The sequence below is a fragment of the Sceloporus occidentalis genome, unplaced genomic scaffold, assembly GCF_023333645.1.
Source record: "Sceloporus occidentalis isolate IW3139 unplaced genomic scaffold, rSceOcc1.0.p SCAF_2, whole genome shotgun sequence".
NCBI classification, from domain to species: Eukaryota; Metazoa; Chordata; class Lepidosauria; order Squamata; family Phrynosomatidae; genus Sceloporus; species Sceloporus occidentalis.
The window spans coordinates 185,623,791-185,644,195 of record NW_028316982.1 but is presented as its reverse complement, the minus strand read 5'-3'; the positions used below and the strand labels follow the sequence as shown (position 1 = coordinate 185,644,195).

General features: G+C 41.2%; 1 protein-coding gene and 1 long non-coding RNA gene across 5 annotated transcripts in view; one reads left to right on the top strand and one right to left on the bottom strand.

Annotated features, from left to right (window-relative positions):
* LOC149319454 (spermine synthase-like) overlaps positions 1-16,316 on the bottom strand; it is a 35,660-nt gene extending 19,344 nt beyond the window's left edge. Inside the window, exons 1-4 of one of the 4 annotated variants that reach the window (XM_089511744.1) lie at positions 16,171-16,316; positions 3,668-3,788; positions 2,681-2,771; positions 867-931 (exon numbers count right to left, since the gene is read on the bottom strand). In XM_089511744.1, coding sequence (XP_089367870.1) covers positions 867-931; positions 2,681-2,771; positions 3,668-3,788; positions 16,171-16,219 — 326 coding nt within the window. In that variant the 5' untranslated portion in view covers positions 16,220-16,316. Of the gene's footprint in view, positions 1-866; positions 932-2,680; positions 2,772-3,667; positions 3,789-14,363; positions 15,691-16,170 lie in introns of those variants that run through there. The other 3 variants (XM_089511746.1, XM_089511745.1, XM_089511747.1) reach the window with 3 other exon arrangements.
* The window catches only part of LOC149319453 (uncharacterized), a 31,561-nt gene continuing 20,553 nt past the window's right edge, over positions 9,398-20,405 (top strand). Inside the window, exon 1 of the long non-coding RNA XR_016280193.1 lies at positions 9,398-9,452. This is a non-coding gene — a long non-coding RNA (uncharacterized LOC149319453). The remainder of the gene's footprint in view (positions 9,453-20,405) is intronic.

Below are 20,405 nucleotides of genomic sequence, written 5' to 3'. Positions count from 1 at the left end.
AGTACACTAGAGACCTGGTGTGAAAGGGACCCAAGAAACTGAGTAACAAGAATGGATAATAACACTATAAGGTTCTCAACAACAATGAACTATTTTGCAATTCTGGCATAATCCAGTGTCTTAGCCACAGTGCCACCTCCCCAACAATACGGTATAATCATGATGGGTTATATACCAAAAATGGAGATCGTATTTACACAAACATATATTCCACTATGTTTATATTACATTTATAGAATGTCCAGATGTAAAAATCTGCAGAGGCCAGATAGTTTGATCAAAAGCAGCAGCATTTGTCTGACCTACCAGAAAACTGCATCGAAACTGGAGACTGATTTATTGCTTACTTAAAGTGTATGTTTCCTGTCCTGTGTGACATAAATGAACTATGCTGGATACAGGGACAGGAAATGTTTAAAGAAAATGTGTGTCCAATGGCAGAAGACTGCCTCTTGCATAACTCCAATTTTCCCTGTTTCCCTCCTCTACCTCCAACATAAGTTAGCCTCCTTACCACAGGAAGGTAACTCTGAATTTGGGATTTGGCCTTCATCACACCATTGTCCTACCTACCCCCCTGTAAATTCTCCCTTGTTTTCCCACTATTGTTGTTCTGTGCCTTCAAGTTGTTTCCAACTTAGGGCAACCTTAAGGCGACCCTACCACTGGGTTTTCTAGGCAAAATTTGTTCAGAAGAGGTTTGCTATTGCTTTCTTGTGAGGCTGAGAAAGTGTGACTTGTCCAAGGTCAACCAGTGGGTTTCCATGACTGAGTGAGGATTCAAACCCTGCTTTCCAGAATTCTAATCCAACATTTAAACCACTATACCATGCTTGCTCTAGCCATATGTATAAAAATTTTCTTACCTTTTAACCCGTTTGATGTTTCTGTGAAACAGTTCTTTCATTCTTTCTTCTACCTTGTTTAGAAGCTACCGAGGGGGGGGGGGGGGATAAAATGCATTTGGGTAAATGTGAGTACCTAGTAGTTCTGATGAACCTAAAATTTAATACTGGTGGTTAACAATTTGAATTATTTTATTTATTCAACTAAGCTGTCTCTTTTACCTACATGGCCCACAGCAATTACTTAACCAATAAATTACACAGGCCTGCAAAACTGAGTCATAAAAATTTCTTTAAAATGTATCCTGGTTTTATAGGAATTTGGTGTTCTAATTCAAAAAATAACTCAGATTTGCTCTGTCATGTGTACTTTTTTCACAACTCGCTTTGACATTTCTATACTGTAATATATGACTGAATTAAATGATCTTGTAAAGAATTACCCTGCAAAAAGTAAGAAAAGGCTTAAAGTATTCTAACAGACTTTCAAAACACTTTAATTTGTTGATTTGAAACACAAAAATCAGTTCAAAAGTACTAAAAGAAACCATACTGGGACATCAGTGTCTGCACTTAATCAAAACTAAGCAACAACTGAATTGATAAAAATATCAAATTTGTAAAGGAACATTTATATCACGTTTTTCAAATCTGGCACCCAAAATATATTTAAAATAGTTACAATATTGAAAATGTTTTTTTCCCACAGCCTATGTTATTTATGGACACTTAAAACAAAGATTAATTAGTAATATTGTGTCCTATTACATGTACATCTGTGTCAGGGAAAAGAACCAACTCTACAGCAAGCAAACATTGATATTACTGAATTGTAGTTAAAGTTTATAACCCTATTTCTTGTTTTTATTATGTCATTCAAAAGGTTTAGATGTTTGCTATAACTAAAGTTTGAAAAAAAGAAGAAAAAGCAAAAAGCTTGTGTACCTTAAAGTAAACAAATTTATTATGTCTAAAGCTTCCATTATTTAGAAACTTCTTCAGGAGATACATGAACTGTGAAATTTCTTTTTGACTTTAGTTAGTACAAGCTACGTTTCAAAATACACTGAATGTGTGAACAAATCTAGAGAACTTGCCAGTTCTGCTTATTACACAGAACAAATTATTCATTATTCATCCAATGAGTTTATTTTTATTTCATTTCCTTTGTATAGTGAATATAGCAAGTAACAAGCATGAAAACAAACAAGTAGATTCTAGAACATGACAACTACAAGCCTTGGAAAGTGTGATGCCACTTTTTTTTCTACTGCAAACAAATTACAAAACAAGCCAAGGTCTGCAAGCTTGGTTTATTGTTAGAAGTCAGAAACATAGCTGTTAGTCTGGAATATCGGTATGCAAAGGGGTCTTGTAGCACATTTGAGACAAATTGTACAAAAGAAGCTGTAGTTTAAGCTTTTTGCATCTGAGAAAGTAGACCTAATCCACAAAAGCTTATGCTGAAATTTATTTTGCATAATCAGTCTCAAAGGTGCTATAAGATTCCTTTGCATATTGATTTATTGTTGGCTTCCTCTCCTTAACAAATTACAGCTGCATGAGTTTGGATATCACAGGGAACTGTTTCCAGTTTGAAATACATAGTACATCTTTTTCCCCTTTTTCAAACGAGAGATATTTGTGAATCTCAGGCTCATGTAGACTTTTTCATGCATGAGAAACATTATTTATTTACCTTTATGGCTAAATCAAGCCCAATTTACTATACTGTGATAATTCAAACCAACTTTTCATACATGCTTAAAACAGAAGACAATCAGTTCTTTTTTTAAAGAAAAATAATTCCTATGTTTGTATAAAGATACACCTACCTGGTCTGCATCTTCTCCTCCATTCAAATCATTGTAGCTCTGTACATCCACCAACACCAAGCCATGAGGATAAATTCTCAAATTGGCAAAACTAGACAGTAAGAGTGAAGAATATTGTAAGAAATGGATCAAGTAAGGTTCTCAGTTATTCATCCTGCCTATGTGCTCTGGTGCTGATCTTCGATGCCCACAAACGGTATATAGGGGGAAAAAGCACTTTATATATAATATCAGAAATTTGGGGGGGGGGGGGATGGGTCATATCAAACCTTGCACCACCCAAGCACAGTTCTTTCGAATTTAAGTTTCCACTGCTAAATAAAATAGAGAGGTGACAACCAAGTTCACCTTTTATCTTGCAGTAAGCCACCTTTCAACTGGAATGGTACAGGCATGCATAGAATTACATTTTTTACATGTCATTGACAGTACATTAGAATATAGTTCAGGAGGAAGAAATGCAAGTGAAAGTGTCTACAGATGATCTGTAACTGTATCAAAACCTTGACAAAAATGTTAAGCATGGGGTTACTTAACCATATCCTGCAAATTTGGCTCTAACAGGCTTTCCCACTGTCTCAATCATGAACAAAAGCAGCATTGGTTTTAGAGTAACATGGCTAAACTGGTCTATACTAGTATAGCTTGGGTCAATATCTCACTGTTCACTGAGAATATAACTGTAGCATTCTAGAACAGAAAAATATCCGAAGTTTTCAGTCAGCAAGATTGCCCAGTATTTCAGCGAAAAAGCTACTTATTGGATATGATAAAGTTCATGCAACTGTGAATTCATTTTGTCGTGGGAAAAACATTTTTCATGTTTTCACTACTGTGGGAATTTCAAATTAACTTCTTGAGGGAGTGGAATGAATGTCTTTTTATCTCCTGAGAAGCCGAACATATAGTCTTAACAGTTCCTTTTACATGGATGAGGAATATCAAGCATAACACTTTTCACAAATCACAGATACAAATCCAACTTACCTGCCATTTTTATTGACATATGTTGCTAGGTAACCATGATCTTCCCAGTTATGAATAGTCTCTGTCATTCCCTGTTTTTGGAAGATGGGCTGTAGACCTTTAAAAATGGCATTACAATCAGCTAGGCAATGAAAAGGGAGAGAAAGACCAAGGAGCAATTAATACACAGACACCTAAAATGGTACCTTTAACAGAATTACACCAGTCATCATGAGTTTAACATGAGAGTACCAGCAGGGTGACGATCTATGTTTCGCCACATTTGACTTTTTAGTCAGAATGCTTTCCCTAAATGAAAAACATCAAATTATTTTATGTTTAACATAAACACTGTAACTCCATTCTGGCAGAGATCTGGTTGTCTTTCATGCTTGTGTCATTCAGGGACCAGTTAAAAATATATTTCTGTACTGATTGTCAGAGCTTAAATCATTATATTTATTTATTTGCTTTTGCTGTTTATCTGGATTGTAGTTTAATTGTATTTTATTAGATATTTGCAATTTATGGTTTGTATTTTTTTATTTAAAGCTGTGCTTTTATGTAGGCTATTAATTATCCTGGATTACTTTGAAGAAAGGATACAAATCAAATTGATGGTGGTAATGATAACAAACCAGCTACAATATTGTGACTGCTACAATATGTGTAGCTGCAATGAACACAATTTTACCCACATTGCAGAAAGTTTGATATATGAACTTCCTGCTAGCCAGCTATATATAGCTAGCAGCAATAAAACAAAGGTCTTTCCTGTAGCAGCCTCTAATTCATATATATTTAGAAAATGCTTCTCATCTTAGTATTATGGATGGCTTGCTGTTGAGTCCAATTGTTGGAACAGAGAGATTGGAGAGATGAGACAGGGTCTAGATTTTGAAGAGGAAAGTAACATGGAAATAATTATTATTGTTTCACATGAACCAAAAAACCCTGTCTCCATTTTGCATATGGAGTCCCATACTGGGTGAAAAGCGTAATATAAATTAATATTAATGCTAAAGTTTACCTTTGCCTTTTGGCACTGTAAGCAAAATGACAAACATAGTTGATCCATATTTCCTTCATATGTGAATTGGACTACAGAAATGTAACACTTCTCTGTCTGCAGCAACCATGAGACACAGTGCATATACATCAAGGAAAGCTTTGGCTTTCTGGCATATGCACAAACAGTGGCAAACACTTGTCTAACTTATAGTGGACAGTTTGTACTGCCCCAGATGTTGTTAGGCTGCAATTCCTATTCAACCTAGCCAGCACAGCCAATGGCGAGGCATGAGATGTTCCAGTTCAACTGCATTTGGAGGGCCACAAATTGCCTAGAACATAATGTAGAACATAAAAAAGCCACCTTTTACCAGATCAGATTGGTAAATCAAGCTGAGTACTTTTTATGCCGGTGTTGACTCTTCAAGGTTTCACACTAGGATTCCCAGGGTTAAACCTGGAGCTGTCTATATGTAAAGAATGTACTATAACTTTTACAAAGGCTAATAAAGAAAGTATCTGTAACAGAGCATCACATATTTTATAAAAAGTCTTTGCTTCTATTTTAAACAAACCCACTGCCAGCAAACACTAACTCTTTAACAGTGTGACTTCTGAGCAGCGGGCAGATAGAATTCCTGATATGTATTACAGGTTATCTAGGATGACAGTGTGCCCATGTATTACGCGGGCGCACTATACACGGCTTTGAGTTATGGGGAGCACACGGGACGTCACGTCCCATCCAGCATAGGCGGAATTTGCCTTACAGGGGGGGGGGGGGGCGGAACGGATCCCTGCATAAGGCAAGGGTCCACTGTATATGTCATCCATGGATCACAAGACCATGGATTATATGGGGAGGGGGATTATGTGGCCCTTGACCTGCACCAGCACCCCTTCCCACAAAATTCCCCAGCATGCCTAAACACTTCAAAGGGCCTTGAAATGATGTTTTGAGGGCTATCTTGCCCCCACAAAAAAGACACACACCCCCAAGGTGATCAGAATTAACACAATGTCACTTATAGTTCCTGAAGTGGAAATGACAGTAGTGTGCTGTGGTGCTCTGGAGAGGGCTCAAATGTGATGAATGAATGAATGAAAATTTATTTATATACCGCTATTCCTATATAGATCATAGCGGTTTACAACATAAGATGGGGCTGTCCTTGGAACTCAGGAGCATGCACATCTCTGGTTTATATCAAGGATGTGAATCCTTTATCTTTCCATTCTTCTACTGTACTTCAACTCCCACATTTAGGACTTCTGGGAAATGAAGGCAAAACCATTTGAAGGGCAAATGTTCCTCACCAGCAATTTTAATGGACTTTCTAATTTGTACACAGGATGATTTGAGCAATTTGTAGATAGGAGGCTGCTCACATTATCTATATATAGCAGGAGTAGGATTTATGCAGCCCTCTGGATGTTAGATTGCCATCTCCCAGCATTCCTTACTGTTGGATATGTTGGGTAGTTGCACAGTTCAACACCTGTACGCCCACACAATTCCCATCCCTTTTATATAGTCTCCATCTTCTGAGGCTGTATTCAGTGAGTAATCCAAGGTGATGCTGATAATACAAAGCAGTCTTCCTCTATCTCAGTCCCTTCAGCCATTGTTGAACCATAACTCCCTGATGCAGCCTCCAGATGTTTCCTCAGAATGAGGAAGGCTAATAGACAGAAACAGTCCAAGTCTTGGATAGAGGCAGAGAATGATGTGGGAAGTAAAGCAGCACAACATGGCAAAGATAATCTCTTGTTATTATGTATAAATTGCAACCTGGGGAGCTAATGACTAAAAAGTACAAGATTATGGGGTAAATATTAACTCTTACTCATATGGATATTAGATCATTGTTTGCAAAGCCAAATAAGCTTTTACCTGTTCAATGATCTTAATCATAAAGTGATCTGCATGAAAAGCTGGCTTTTGTTTCACCTCAGGGCAAGTACTTTGGCATCCCTGTTCTGTCCCAGTGTGTCAATATTTAAAAAGCCAAGAAGCTAAGAGATAGCCAGTATGGTTTGACATCTCATAGATTTTGATGAGTACTTTTTCAATACAGGGCATCTTTTACCCAAGATAGGTGTACTTAACAAGTCTTTCTGGTGTGTGTGTGTGTATGCCCACGTTCCAGTCATTTCTGATTTATTGGGACCCTTACCTATCACAGAACTTTCATGGCAAGATTTGTTCTGAGGGAATTTGCCACTGCCTTTCAACGATTATCAACTCATGTTTGGATGTAATAATTTGACTACTTTTTATCACTGAGAAAAGAAGAATATTCCTTTGTTTTAAATAAGTCTCATCATGAAGTATAAATTTTACTAAGCTCTGCTGATGCTCTTCATTTTTGGAGCATAAGATAAAGGTGAAATTAGATAGGGAGGCTTCAGCTACAGTGTAGGGCCTAGTGATGAACTAAACTTAGAGAGATCAGGACTAAGCTCTTTAAAAAGTCATTAAAGGTATGTGCCAAAGTAGCTAAGCTTGACCAGTTTCCCTCAAACTCCAACTGGTGAAGTGGGGAGACATGAAGTGTGCATGCTTCCCGCAGTTCAAGAGGAAGGTCAGTGAAAAACATGATAAATTAATAACCTTCCCATTTACAGTTGCAGTTGTAACTTTGCTCTAGTTATCAGTTTCCTCTGTGCTGTTCTTATGAGTCCTTCTGTGTTTTCAGTTTTTATTAACAATTCATAATTAAGTCAAGCTAAGCAGACAACAAAAGAATGGTTTCTCACATGTTCTCAAAAATGCAACTACAAGAAAAAAATATCCAATGAAGGAAGGTGCTCAGAAGGATAAATACTTAGCAAAATAAGCAACACTATAAAATACAGTGCTCTTCATAAGTATTCATTGCAATTTTTGACTCCTCCAACATTTTGTTGTGTTACAACCTGTAACTGAAATGGATTTAACTTCAATATGGTAGATTTGAACATTTATAATTTATGTTCTGGTAGGAAAGGAAAACATGCAAATTCCCTAGATGTTTAATTTTGATGGGAGCAAAAATGGTACTGTATTGTAACAATTCTTTGCCATAGTCTTTCACAACCACACAACTGCAGCCCACAACTTTGCGAGGTTTTCCTGCTCTGTCGATCTTGCAGAGACCTACCCATTCACCCAGCTTCTTGTTGTCATCAACCTTTATCAGGTTGATCTGATGTTCAGCACAAAAAATATTCAGTATTATAGATCCTATCATGGGTGGAATAAATACTTTTGCAAAGACAACAGAAAAGATGAATAAGAAATTCAGACTATTTTTTTCTGTGCCGTCTCTCTCTCTCTTTGGGACTTTTATATGATATCTGAAATACATTATTTCTCTTAAGCAGACATCCCTTACCACAGGGAAAGATACCTTGAACATCTTGACAAAATGCAGGCTTATGACTAACACTGTCATTTTTTCTTCTTCTGTATGATTTTAAACATCTTTGAGAAGCCAGTGGAGCTTCAAAAGCTTACAACATGTATTTTGTTCATTTTGGTTGGCTCAATATAGGTATGTTTTGTGGATTTTGGATGTTATTGTACTTTGCTACATAGAATTGTAGAGTTGGAAGAGGCTGCAAGGGCCATCCAGTCCAACCCCCTGCCATGCAGGAAATCTAAATCAAAGCATCCCCGACAGATGGCCATCCAGCCTCTGCTTAAACACATCCAAGGAAGGAGACTCCACTACACTCTGAGGGAGTTTGTTCCACTGTCTAACAGCCCTTACTGTCAAGAAGTTCCTCCTAATGTTGAGGTGGAATCTCTTTTCCTGGAGCTTGCATCCATTGCTCCGGGTCCTAGTCTCTGGAGCAGCTGAAAACAAGCCAGCTCCCTCCTCAATATAACATCCTTCAAGTATTTAAACAGGGCTATCATATCACCTCTTAACCTTCTCTTCTCCAGGCTAAACATCCCCAGCTACCACCAGCTATGGACATTTTTAATTTATCTTCCAGTAGGAAAGGAAATGATGCAATTTTCTAGATGTTTAATTATGAAGGGAACAAAACTGTCTCTAATTGCACACTCTAGTATGTCATTATTTCCCCAATAGATTTTGATCGAACTTCACAGGGTGTGGGGACAAGAGGAAGCTGGAATAAACCTCAAGCCAGGGACGTTGCCAAGGGGAGGTCCTTGGGGTCCGGACCTCCCCCTTCCATTAGAAAAATGAATGTTGTGTGCTGCTGCACCACCGCACCCAAGCCCCATTATAATGGTGGCACTTAGTCTGGACCCTCCCTTCCTAAAATCCTGGCTAAGTCCCTGCTCAAGCAATACGATCTGCAGGGAGAGGTGGGCTATAAATAAAAATTATTATTATTATTATTATTATTATTATACAGGGAGGGAACAGAAAACAGCAAAATTTCACCCCAGACTTCCTAGAGGCCTTTAGGTTTTGAAGAAGTGTGGGAGAAGGTGTTGCCCCCCCCTCCTAAAAAGGTTTGTTCCACACGGCCTATGGACCTCTAAGTCCCCCCCATGCGCACGCGCACACACACACTGTAAACACAGGGAGGCCATTTCTTCGAAACTCTGTATAACCACTCAGAAAAAACTATCTAATCAGGAGTAAATATTCCTGAGATAAAATTTAACAGTCCCAATATCGATAGGTAAATTTTCTCATCTCACAGGCAATCAGGGACCTTTTATATAAAGACAGGATTCCAAAAACACCAACACATGCAGCATACGAAGTCCTTTGCGTGAGAGCAACAACTCAAGGTTTGACAGCAAATGTCTGAATACTCAATATGAAAGGTTTGTGTCACTGGACAAATACCTCAGTTGAGACAGTATCTGTTATGGGTGGGATTCCCGAGCCTCTGTCTTGGATGTTGTTGTACTACAAATACCAGAATCTTTGACCACTAGCCATGTTGGCTGAGACTTCTGGGAGCTGAAATCCAATAGCTTTGTGCAATTCAAGCTTAATGCATCTATTAAGTGGTTATATGTGCGTATTTGCATAGAAATACAATTCCAAAGACTTACAAATAACAGTTCTGGGAAGGAAGATCAGTATCCAGTTTGTATCCAGGCTTACATAAACTTGGCTGCCCCTGGGAAGTTTCCCTCTTTAATTTCTAAAATACTAAAATAAATCACCAGAACTCCCATCAGTCACATCACCATGGCCAATGTTAAGGGACTGTGAAAACTGTAGTGTAAAATATTTGGAAGGCCAAATGTACTCATGCCTCTTCCTAAGCATAAACTTTTCCTTGCCTGTTACTTAATTCCCTTGACCAAGGGCCTAATCCTGTACATGTGTTTGAACTGGCTTGCTTTGTATTGCAATACTGAAAACTATCTCTAAGTTTACTTTACTAAATTCAGTTTCTGTTAAAATATTTTAATTAATAGATGTCTTCATTTAAAAAATGACCCATTTAAAATTACTACCTATTATGAAACTATTTTAACAACTTTTACACTCCCATAAGTGAATTTCTAAGGCTACAGTTTCTACAGTTCTACAGTTCCCATCAGCCTGTGAGCAAGATCACTGCCAATCCATTTTGGCAGTTAGCTTACAGATTTAAGTGAGTACATACATTCCTAAAAGCTGCTCCTCCCACAGAACCAAAAATTCCTCAGATGAAAGTTGACAGTTATTTATTCTCCTTTTTTCTAAGCAAATACTTCATATATCTACATGTCAATACAATGACCCAGTATTAATCAGGAACAAGTTTAATGGGGTCAGGGAAGTAGGAAGTGACTTATCAGTTCATATCAACACAACCAAACTACAAAAAGTTAAAAAGGCAAGCCAGTCTGGATTAGTAGCCAGAGTGTCAGAGCAGGCTTGGAAAAACTGAGGTTCAAATTTCCATGCTGCTATGAAACCCAGTGGGTGTCCTTGGGATAATCACTCTTTCAGCTTTGTTTCTCTCTTAGGGGTGTTGTGAGGATAATGGGAAGGAAGAACCATTTCCTTTAAGTTGATGGCCTTAAAAGAAGTTGAAGTATGAATATATTAAATAGAACAACATTCTTAGGCTTTTCTGTAGGCAGGCAGCCTTACTGTTAAAACACAATAGTGCATATAACTTTCACATAGCACAAGAAAGAGCACACACTAAAAAACAAAAAACAACAGCCAGATTAGGATCTGGCGCCTTTAAGGTATTTAAGCACAAAGTATGATAACTAATGGTAGGTTCCAATTAAAACATAGCTCCTTAAGGTTGCCATACTTTGGAAATGACATAAGGGCACACAACTAAAAGCACAAGATCCTGTCTGATCTTGGAAGCTAAGTAAGATCAGCCCTGGCTAGTGCTTGGTGAGAGACCACCAAAGCATACCAGGTGCTGTAGGCTGTATTTCAGAGGAAGGAACTGGCAAAACCACCTCTGAGTATTTCTTGGCTATGAAAACGCTGTGAAATTCATGGAGTCACGCTAAGTTGACAGGCAACACAGAGTCACTCTAAGTCGACAGCCAACCTACATACATACACATATATATACACACACACACATACTATAAAACAACCTTTATCTTGATGTTAGCCATGGGGACAGAACTGAATCTCCTGGTGAACTGTAATTTATTGGTTCCACACAGAAGCCTTTCCTCTGAAATTCCCTTGTTAAACAATGTCCACTTTAAGATTATAGTGTCCAGGAAGGCTGTAAGGTTCATCCATTGATTTCTCAATATGCAAGTGAATGGCCACTTGGTACTATGGATGACATTATCAAGTTAATGTGAGTGCAACTAAAACATCAGCCTCTATTTCTATTATAATGCTTGTGCAGTTTAAATTGTATGAGTATAATATTCTTATGACTGGGACCCACAGTTCTGCTTAGGTTGAAACAGACGTTTGCTCTATCCCAAATGTGTAATTTTCCCCTTGAAGAAAACACAACTACACTACAGTATGTCAGAAATCTGCTCCTTAATCACTCCTTCTTTTTTTTTTAAGAAAACAGTTTGCCATAAAGCTTATAAGGGATAAGTGTTGCAGTTCAAATTGGGAAAGAAAAATCCCTCTAAAGTTCACTTGACCTGGTATGAAGTTACCTTCATAGTTTGTTTTTTTAAATCACAGAGTGATCACATCACAATTATATGCAGATTTTGGATTTTTAAAATTTGCCCCACTTCAGATTCCACAGCAATGTAAATAAGACCATGTTTGCCAGTTACAATCTGGATCCAGTTGGCTGGAAACAACTGCTGAAATGTATACCTCTTGATCTGCAGAAATTCAATTGGACAAGAGAAGGCAAATGGCAGATCAAGCTACTGACGCTCACCGCCACACAGCTGCTCCTCTATGTCCCTCTTTTGTTTCCAAATAAACAAGTGAGAGGGTGTAGTAAAAGAGGAAGCAAGAACTGGTCTCTTGACTTTCAGTTTACACAGATGTAATCCTTAGCCTGCAGGAGTGGAGTGCACCCTTTGCTTTCACCTAAATTAATGGCTCCCCTTCACCCACGCAGATAAAAATAAACTTGCTGCTCTTGAGGAAACACTGAAACCCTCCTATTGCCATAAAGGTCACTAGCCCAGCTTACACCACTGGGAATGGGACTGGGCATGCACAGTGTCTCTGCCCAATACACACATAGCATACTAGTATACATAGTATACTCTATATATATATATATATATATATATATATATATAGTATACATAGAATACGCTGCCCACTGAGCTCCGCTCGACTACCACCCTGGCCCAATTCAGGAAGGACCTGAAAACCTTCCTGTTCCAACAGGCATTCCCCGACTAAAATCCTGTGGGCCTCCCTCCTCTTCCGTGGCCAAGAGGTTGGGCTATGGGGCTTTTATGCCTGTTATTTTAAATGGAGGGCTGATGTATTTGTATTTTAATCTTTTGTATTGTATGGATTGTTTTAATCTCTGTTGTAAGCCGCCCTGATCGCAGGAAGGGCGGGATATAAATAAAAATTTTATTATTATTATTATTATTAGTACCTCCCACTTAATTCTTCATAACAAGACATGTTGTGATAATAAAATACAGTCGGCCCTTCTTATACACAGATTTTTTTATATATGGATTCAAAAAAGGTATAAATTTCAAATATCAAACCTTTATTTTCCATTTTTTATAAGGGACACCATTTTGCTATGTCATTATATGTAATGGGACTTGAGCATACACAAATTTTGTTATACATGGGGGATCTTGAAACCAAGCCCCAGCATACAACAAGGGTCCACTGTATAAGGATAGTTGGTCACATTCCTCAAAGGTAATTGAATATGCAATATTCTAGGGAGGGCTGGATATTAAGCCTTTAGACCGGGTGGGGATGCAGATCATGTTCCTCTATACTGAAGACGTGAAACAGAGGTTGTAAACTATTTTGCTTTCCAACTACAGTATGCTTACTCTTAACTCTAGCCTGACAAAGAGAATAATGGTCCCTTGCCCCACAACTAGTTCTGTCTCATACACTAGTGGTTTGAGTGCTGGACTAGGATTCTGGAGACCAGGGTTTGAATCCCAGGTCAGCCATGAAACCCAGTGGGTGACCTTAGGCAAGTCACATTCTCTCAGCCTCAGAGGATGGCAATGGCAAGAACACTCCATGACAGGTTTGCCTTAGTCACCACGAAAGGACTTGAAGGCACACAACAAGAACAAAATGCCTTAAAGAGAGGTGGAGGCTGCAAAATGAGGACAATTAATTTTGTCTTTTCCTTGCAACTTCAGCAACAAGGATCACTGTAGAGAAGAATGACAAGAAGCATTTCCAATCCACTTCATCTAAACCAGGGGAACTTCCTGGTCTTGCACTTCCTGCTAGGTTCCCTCCCTCTTCTCCCCCCCCCCCAATAAAATTATAATTAAATCATTAAAGAAACCCAGGTGAACCTCCCTCCCCCTATACCCAATTAATTCCAGCTTTCTTCCTCGGTCCTGATTTTCTTCTTACCAATAACAGATCACTTTCTTTCACAATAATATGATTAATGGATGGGGGTGGAAATAAATAAGCTGAAGAACCTTCCCCACCAAGAGGAAAAGAAAGGGAAAGGGGAGGGATAAAGCCACAGGCCTGAGGGACAAATTAAGGTCATGCAAGGAGTGCAAGAGCAGCCCAACCACATTTTTTAAATGAGCAAGCAACGGCTAAGATTACAATCATTTACTGGCATGAAAATACAGTGTGTGTATGTTTTTTGGGGGTATGTACGTATGTGTGTACACACACAAAAGCATGGAGCAGGGAAAGATTTGCTATTCTATTTTCGTGATTCTATTAAAGCCTGGGGAATCTGCTCAGTGAAATGAATGGAGGGGATCTTGCATGATTGCAAAAGGGAAGAGGAAGGACGCGTGCAAAAATGCACATGCGGTCTGGTGGGAAAGAAAAAGAAAGGGGGGAGATTTGCAAAGAAATCTGTATGGTCAAAGAAGATGAGGCTGGGCTTTAGGAAATCTGCATAAATGAAGGGGAGGAGCTGGAAGGTTGGAAAAGGATTAAGGTTAAAAATAAACAATAATTAAAAATGGAAAACAGGAACATGCAGCCTGAGGTAGTGGTGCAGAACGATTCCTATTGAAAGGGGTCAGTGGGCGGGCTAAGTCCCTAATGCTACTGTTTTCCCCACATTTTGGGGGGTAAGGGGTTGCAAGCTGGGTACACCAGATGTCCTCTTTTTCCAGCAAGAGTCCTACATTTGTTTCTGTCCAGGAGGAATTCCAAAATCTTCTCCATTCTGATCATTACTACGAAGCATGCGTTTACAGGACTCTTTTTAAGCCTTTTCTTTGGTCATGTCCTCCACTGGCCTGGAAGGTCCTCCATTTTGTGGTGCCTCATCCTCCCTTGCGGTGAGGACATCTGGTCACCCTGCGCAAGAGGAATTCCAAAATGTCATCCACTCTGAGCATGACTCAGACGCATGCAATTCTATTATTTATAGGAGTGTTGAGGAGGGTTAAAATCTTTGGTCTGGTCATGCCCTACATTTTCTGGAAGGTCCTCCTCCTCCTCTGTGGTGATGAGGACCCCGGGTTGGAAGGGGGCAGGAGAGGGGCAGCTTAGGGCCAAGGCCTCTCCAGGGCAGAGAGAAACAGCAATGCCTACAGAAGCCCTTCTCTCATTTTGGAGGAAGGAAGAGGAACAAGGGGTGAGGGAAATAGCAATATCCAGGGAAGCTTTTCCATTATTTTGGAGAGGAGGGGAAGGAAAACAGCAATGCCTAGGGAAGCTCTTCCCTCATCTTAAAGAGGAAGAAAGGGGAGTAGGGGGTGAGGGAAATAGCAATGCCTGGGGGAGGCTCTTCCCTCGTTCTGGTGAAGGAGGAAGAAGGAAGGGGTTCAGGAGGCGAGGGAAACAGCAATGTCCAGGGAAGCTCTTCTTTGATTTTGGAGGATGAGGAAAAAAACAGGAATGCCAAGGAAGCTTTCCCCTCATTTGGAAGGAAGGAGAGAGAGAGAGAGAGAGAGAGAGAGAGAGAGAGAGCAGGAGATGAGGGAAATAGCAGTGGCCAAAGGAGGTCTTCTCTGATTTTGGAGAAGGAAGGAAGGGGGTGAGGAGAAATAGCAATGTTCAGAAAAGCTCCTCTCATTTTGGAGGAGGAGGAAGGAAGGGCCTGGGGGGGAACAGCAATGGCCAAAAGCTCCCTTTTCTCCTTTTGAGGATGAGGGAGGGAAAGGAAAGGGGGAAAGAGAAATAGTAATGCCCAAGGAAGCTCTTCCCTCGATTTGAAAGAAGGGAGAGAGGACCTGGAGGGGGTGTGTGAGGGAAACAGCAATGCTTCTCTCCTTTTGGAAGAGGAGGAGGGCTTGGGGAGGGGAGGGATAGGTGAGAGAAACAGCAATTCCCAGGGAAGCTCTTCCCTCATTTTGGAGAAGAAGGAATATCAATGCTCAAGGGCCCTCTTCCCTCATTTTGGAGGAGGAAGAGAAAGGATGGGAAGGGGAAGAGGAAAGAGAAACAGGCAACCTCTTCCCTCATTTTGATGGAAGGGCGAGAGAGAAGGGGGTGAGGAGAAACAGCAGTGCCCAAAGGAGGTGTCCCTTCAATTTGGAGGCAGGGAAAGAGCAATACCCGTAAGAGCTCTTCCCTCATTTTGAAGGGAGGGGAAATAGCAATACCCAAAGGAGGTCTTCCCTCATTTTGGAGGAGGAGGAAGGGGGGGAGGAGAGAAACAGCAATTCCCAGGGAAGCTCTTCCCTCATTTTGGAGGAAGAAGGGGGGGGGAGAGAAACAGCAATGAGGGAAGGGAGGGGGAGGGAAAGAGAGAAATAGCAGTGCCCAAAGGAGGTCTTCCTTCAGGTTGGAGGAGGAAGAGGGGAAGGAAGGAAGGGCCCCAGGCGCGAGGGAAACAGCAATGCCCAAGGCGCCCTTCCCTCCTCCTGGAGGCGAAGGCAGGGACTGGGCTCAGCGGGGGGCAGAAGAGAAGGAGCCCTGCCCAGGGAGGCTCTCCCCTCCTGGCGAGGCGGGTGTCCCCAATCATCCAGGGGGGCTGCTCCTGACCTGTGGCGCCGAGGCAGAGGTCGAGGGTGCGGAGTCGCGCGGCTGCCATAGTGCGGGAGAGCCCTCTGCCATGCCTGGTGGAGCGGAGCGGCCGGGGACACTGCGCTGCCAGGGACCTCGCTGCTGGGCTCGGAGCGCGAGGGGGCCTCTGCCTCTCTCTGCGTCTGTGTGTGTGTGTGTGTGTGTGTGTGCCTGAGAGAGAGAGTGTGTGTGTGTGTGTGTGAGTGTGCAAGGGCGAGCGTGCGTGAGAGTGTGTGTTGCGCACGCGAGGAGGAGGAGGAGGAGGTGGCCGGGGTTGCCACTGGCCCACTGCTGCCGCCGAAGTGGGAGAGCCCTGACTCAGAGGAGGGGCCTTGGAGGGAACAGCCCCCCTCGGGCCTTGCAGGCGCAGGGAAGCCTCCCTCGAGTGGAGCCTGTTGTTGTTGTTGTTGTTCAGAGTGACCACACACACCGCCTCCTCCTTTCCCAGGACCCTTCCTCCATTCTCAGCATGACTAAGGCTGCATCCTCCTCACTGCATTAATGACAATAATAACAATAACCCAGCCTGGGAATCCTGGGAATTGTAGTTTCTTGGGGCACCAGAGCTTCCGGTCTAACAGAAAAGGAGGCTAAACTTGCTAAGATTGTTGGATTGCTTTAAAATAGTCTGATTGTCATTTTGTTGTTAGGAATTTTACTTGTTGTGTTGGTGGGAGGGATGATGGTTTTGTTTTATATTGTTATGCTGTTGTATATTTTATTGTGTCAGCTGCCTTGATCCTAACAGAGGGGGATACAAATAACATTTCATTCTTTTTTAATTTATAAATGTCTCACAGAACTACAGTTCCCAGAATCCCATAGCACCAAGCCAGGGCAGGTAAGGATTATTATTTTTTAATTATAATATTTAAAAATTAAAATATTTATTAATTAAAAAAAGATGCAGCCTAAATTGAGGATGTTGTATTTTGGCCACATCATGAGTAGGAACGAAAAATTAGAAAAGCCAATAACGATAGAAAAGGCGGAGGCCAGCAGAAAGAGAGGGAGACCGCATGCCAGATGGATGGACTCAGTCGGAGGTCATGGCCTGAGCTTGCAGGACTTAAGCCAGTGATGGCAAACCTATGGCGTGCGTGCCAGAGGTAGCACTCAGAGCCCTCTCTGTGGGCACATCTGTTGTCACCCCAGCACAGAGTTTTCCAGTTTGTTATTAGAAAGCCAGAGGGACATGGCACTTTGCAATAAATAAGTGGGTTTTGGGTTACATTTTGGGCACTCAGACTCTAAAAGGTTCACCATCACTGATTAAGCAGAGCAGCAGAGGATAGGAGGTTGCCATGAATTAGAGTTGACTCAAGGGCAGTTAACAACAACTTTGCTGACAGTAGTCATTTTGCTAGTTTAGTTATTTTGCCTTCTAGTATGAGTTCTGGCTTGACTTGCTCGCAGATCCATGTAAAGCATCTAGGCATGCTGGATGCTCTTGTCAGCACTCGTTTCTTTATGATATATCTTGACTGATCCTTGCTGCCCCGGTACCTATCCTTTCCCAACAACCCTATCCCCACCCTCTGCTCCTCACCACCAACTCCCTTGCTCCTTTCACTTTGTGGCTGAGACACAGACAAGCCAGCAGACAAACTGAGCTGCTTCTGTTTTGTTTTCTTTGCAGATGGCTTCACCATGGGAGCAGCAGAAGCCTGGGTCTAAACCAAACGAGTTAGCCAAGCCAGGTAAAGCTGGCTGCTGCTGCTGCTTATCAATGAAAGGCAGGTCTTGGTTTAAAACAAAACAAAACCAAGGCAAAACAAGACTAGACAAAGCAGCAGGGGATGAATTCAAAGACATAAGTCTGGGGAAGCAGAGTGCAAAGGGGTCTTGTAGCACCTTTGAGGCTAACTGAAAGAAAGAAGCAGGTAGCATAAGCTTTCCTCCATCATGTCTGCCTCCGTGAGGTGCAGTCTCAGCTGGACTAGTAGGAAATAACCACACAGTCTTGATGCAAGATATTGAACTTATACATAACTTTATTAGAACCCAAACAAAAATAAACTTGAGTGCTCAAGGGTGCCTTAACAGGGACACAATGTACAGTGGGTACAGGCTTTTATACAGTTTGGTCTCAGCACAGTTCCTTCCTGTCCAGTCAGCAGTTGACAACACACTCTAGTGTTTCAAAGTCTGCCACCAATTGCATTAGGTGGAGGCCGGCACGGTTACACCACTCTATTGCCTTTTATGGTCAGAGCCCACAAGAGGGGGTTCAGGACTCTCCACACATAACTACTACCAGAGTAGCTGTGGCCTAGTCTACTCGCACCTCAACCACAGTCTACTGCTGCTGATGCTTCTCAGGAAGTAGACTCAAGTCTACAAAAGCCCATGCTACCAGCTTCTTTGTTCCAGATACAGTGGTCCTTCCATATTCACTGGGGTTAGGGGTGAAGGGCCCCATGAATGTGGAAAAACTGCAAATAAAAAAAACCCACTATTCTTTTTACCTAAGAGAACACTTATCTAGGGCTCCCCAGATCCTTCAGTGCAACTCTATGCAACATTTGCCAGAAGTTGATCATAGATTCATACTGGAGGACTGACAAATGCCTGGAGAAGTGTTTTCTCTAGGAACCTCTAGGTTCTCCAGCACAACTCTATGTTCAACTTCTGGTAGAGTAGCGCTGGAGGACCTAGAGATTTCTAGAGATAACATATTAATCAAAACCACAAATAATCAAATCTGCAGAAGTCAAAGGCGCATATGTGGAGGGCCAACTGTAGTCTCAGGTGCTACAAGATCCCTATGCAGCAGAGGGTGAGGTTGCTGCTGCAAAAACAAGAATATGCCACCACTAATGTAAAAGGGATGTTAGCTTTTTCAGATACACAGGATTCTTCATCAGATTCAGAGGCAGGAGCAGGAAAGATCAATTTTCAGGTTGTAAGAGCCGGTGCCAGTGTGGTGTAGTTTAAGCATTGGGCTAGGACTCTATAGCTGATTGCCATCTACACTGCAGAATTAATGCACAGTTTGACACTGCCTTAACTGCCCTGTCTCAATGCTATGGAATTCAGAGGTTTGTAGTTTTGTGAGATATTCAGCCTTCTCTGTTACAGAGCCCCAGGGCTACAACAAAGTACAAATCCCATGAGTCCATAGAATGGAGCCATTAGTTAAAGCAGTGTCAAACTGCACTATTTCTGTAGTGCGGTGGCAACCGCTGCCTTCCTAGCACTGCAAAATGGGAAAGGAGAGAGGCAGCTTGGGGGTGTTAGGCAGTTGGCAGGCTTAGTGAATTATAGGTTGTGGAGTCCTGCCCTAAACACCAAACTGATGCCGCAATCTTACACAATGAGAAACCAAAACTGTTTAAGGTATAATAACTTTTAAACTCACCTAACACCAGAGTTAGTGTACATAAGGCCTGGATCTTTCACTGCTAACATACCAGAGATTGATTTTGACACTAGGGCAGGGATCAGTTGTAAAACAAACACAATAAAGAAAAGAGCACTGATAAGAATATCCAGCTGGCTCAGATGCTCTGTCCTTTATATTCATGGCAGTGTAGAGATGGCAATTGCAGATTTGCAGCCAATACACTTAGTTACAGCACAGTAAACATATCTTAACTGGATATAGCTGAAGAAATCAAGACAACAAGACTTGGAAAAGTATGTATGAAGATGCGAGATTAAACATCAGTCAGGATGTTCTATGTATTTCCAGTTTCAATGCAAGATAGTAGAAGCAGACCTGCTTCTTGGATTGTAGCATGGAGTTCCCAGCATTTTTCACCCTTAACAATGGTGGCTAGGGCTGATGGGAGGAGATACATTCAGGCAACACTTGTAGGGCCTCATGATTTCTACATGTGTGCTAGATAGATCTCACGTTTTAAGCAAATCCCACTAAGTATTGGATAGGACTGCAGTCTTTAGAAATTTTTGCAATACTTGCTCAACCTGCTCCGTATAACAAGCAGGATGGATTTAAGTCTGTCTGAAAAGAAGTGGGGCAACATCCCATCATATCCAGATTATCTCTGAACTACAACCTTTATACATGGATGAAGGCTAGTTAGTTAAGATAATCATTAACAAAATAAAATAATTGGATGCATGCACCATGTGTATATACAATCAAATGAACATTTCTATTTTACTATCTGTGTAGGGATACTAAATGGTCAATGAGGGTACAGTACCGCACATATACTCAGGAACTGAGGTGGAGTACATACACACCC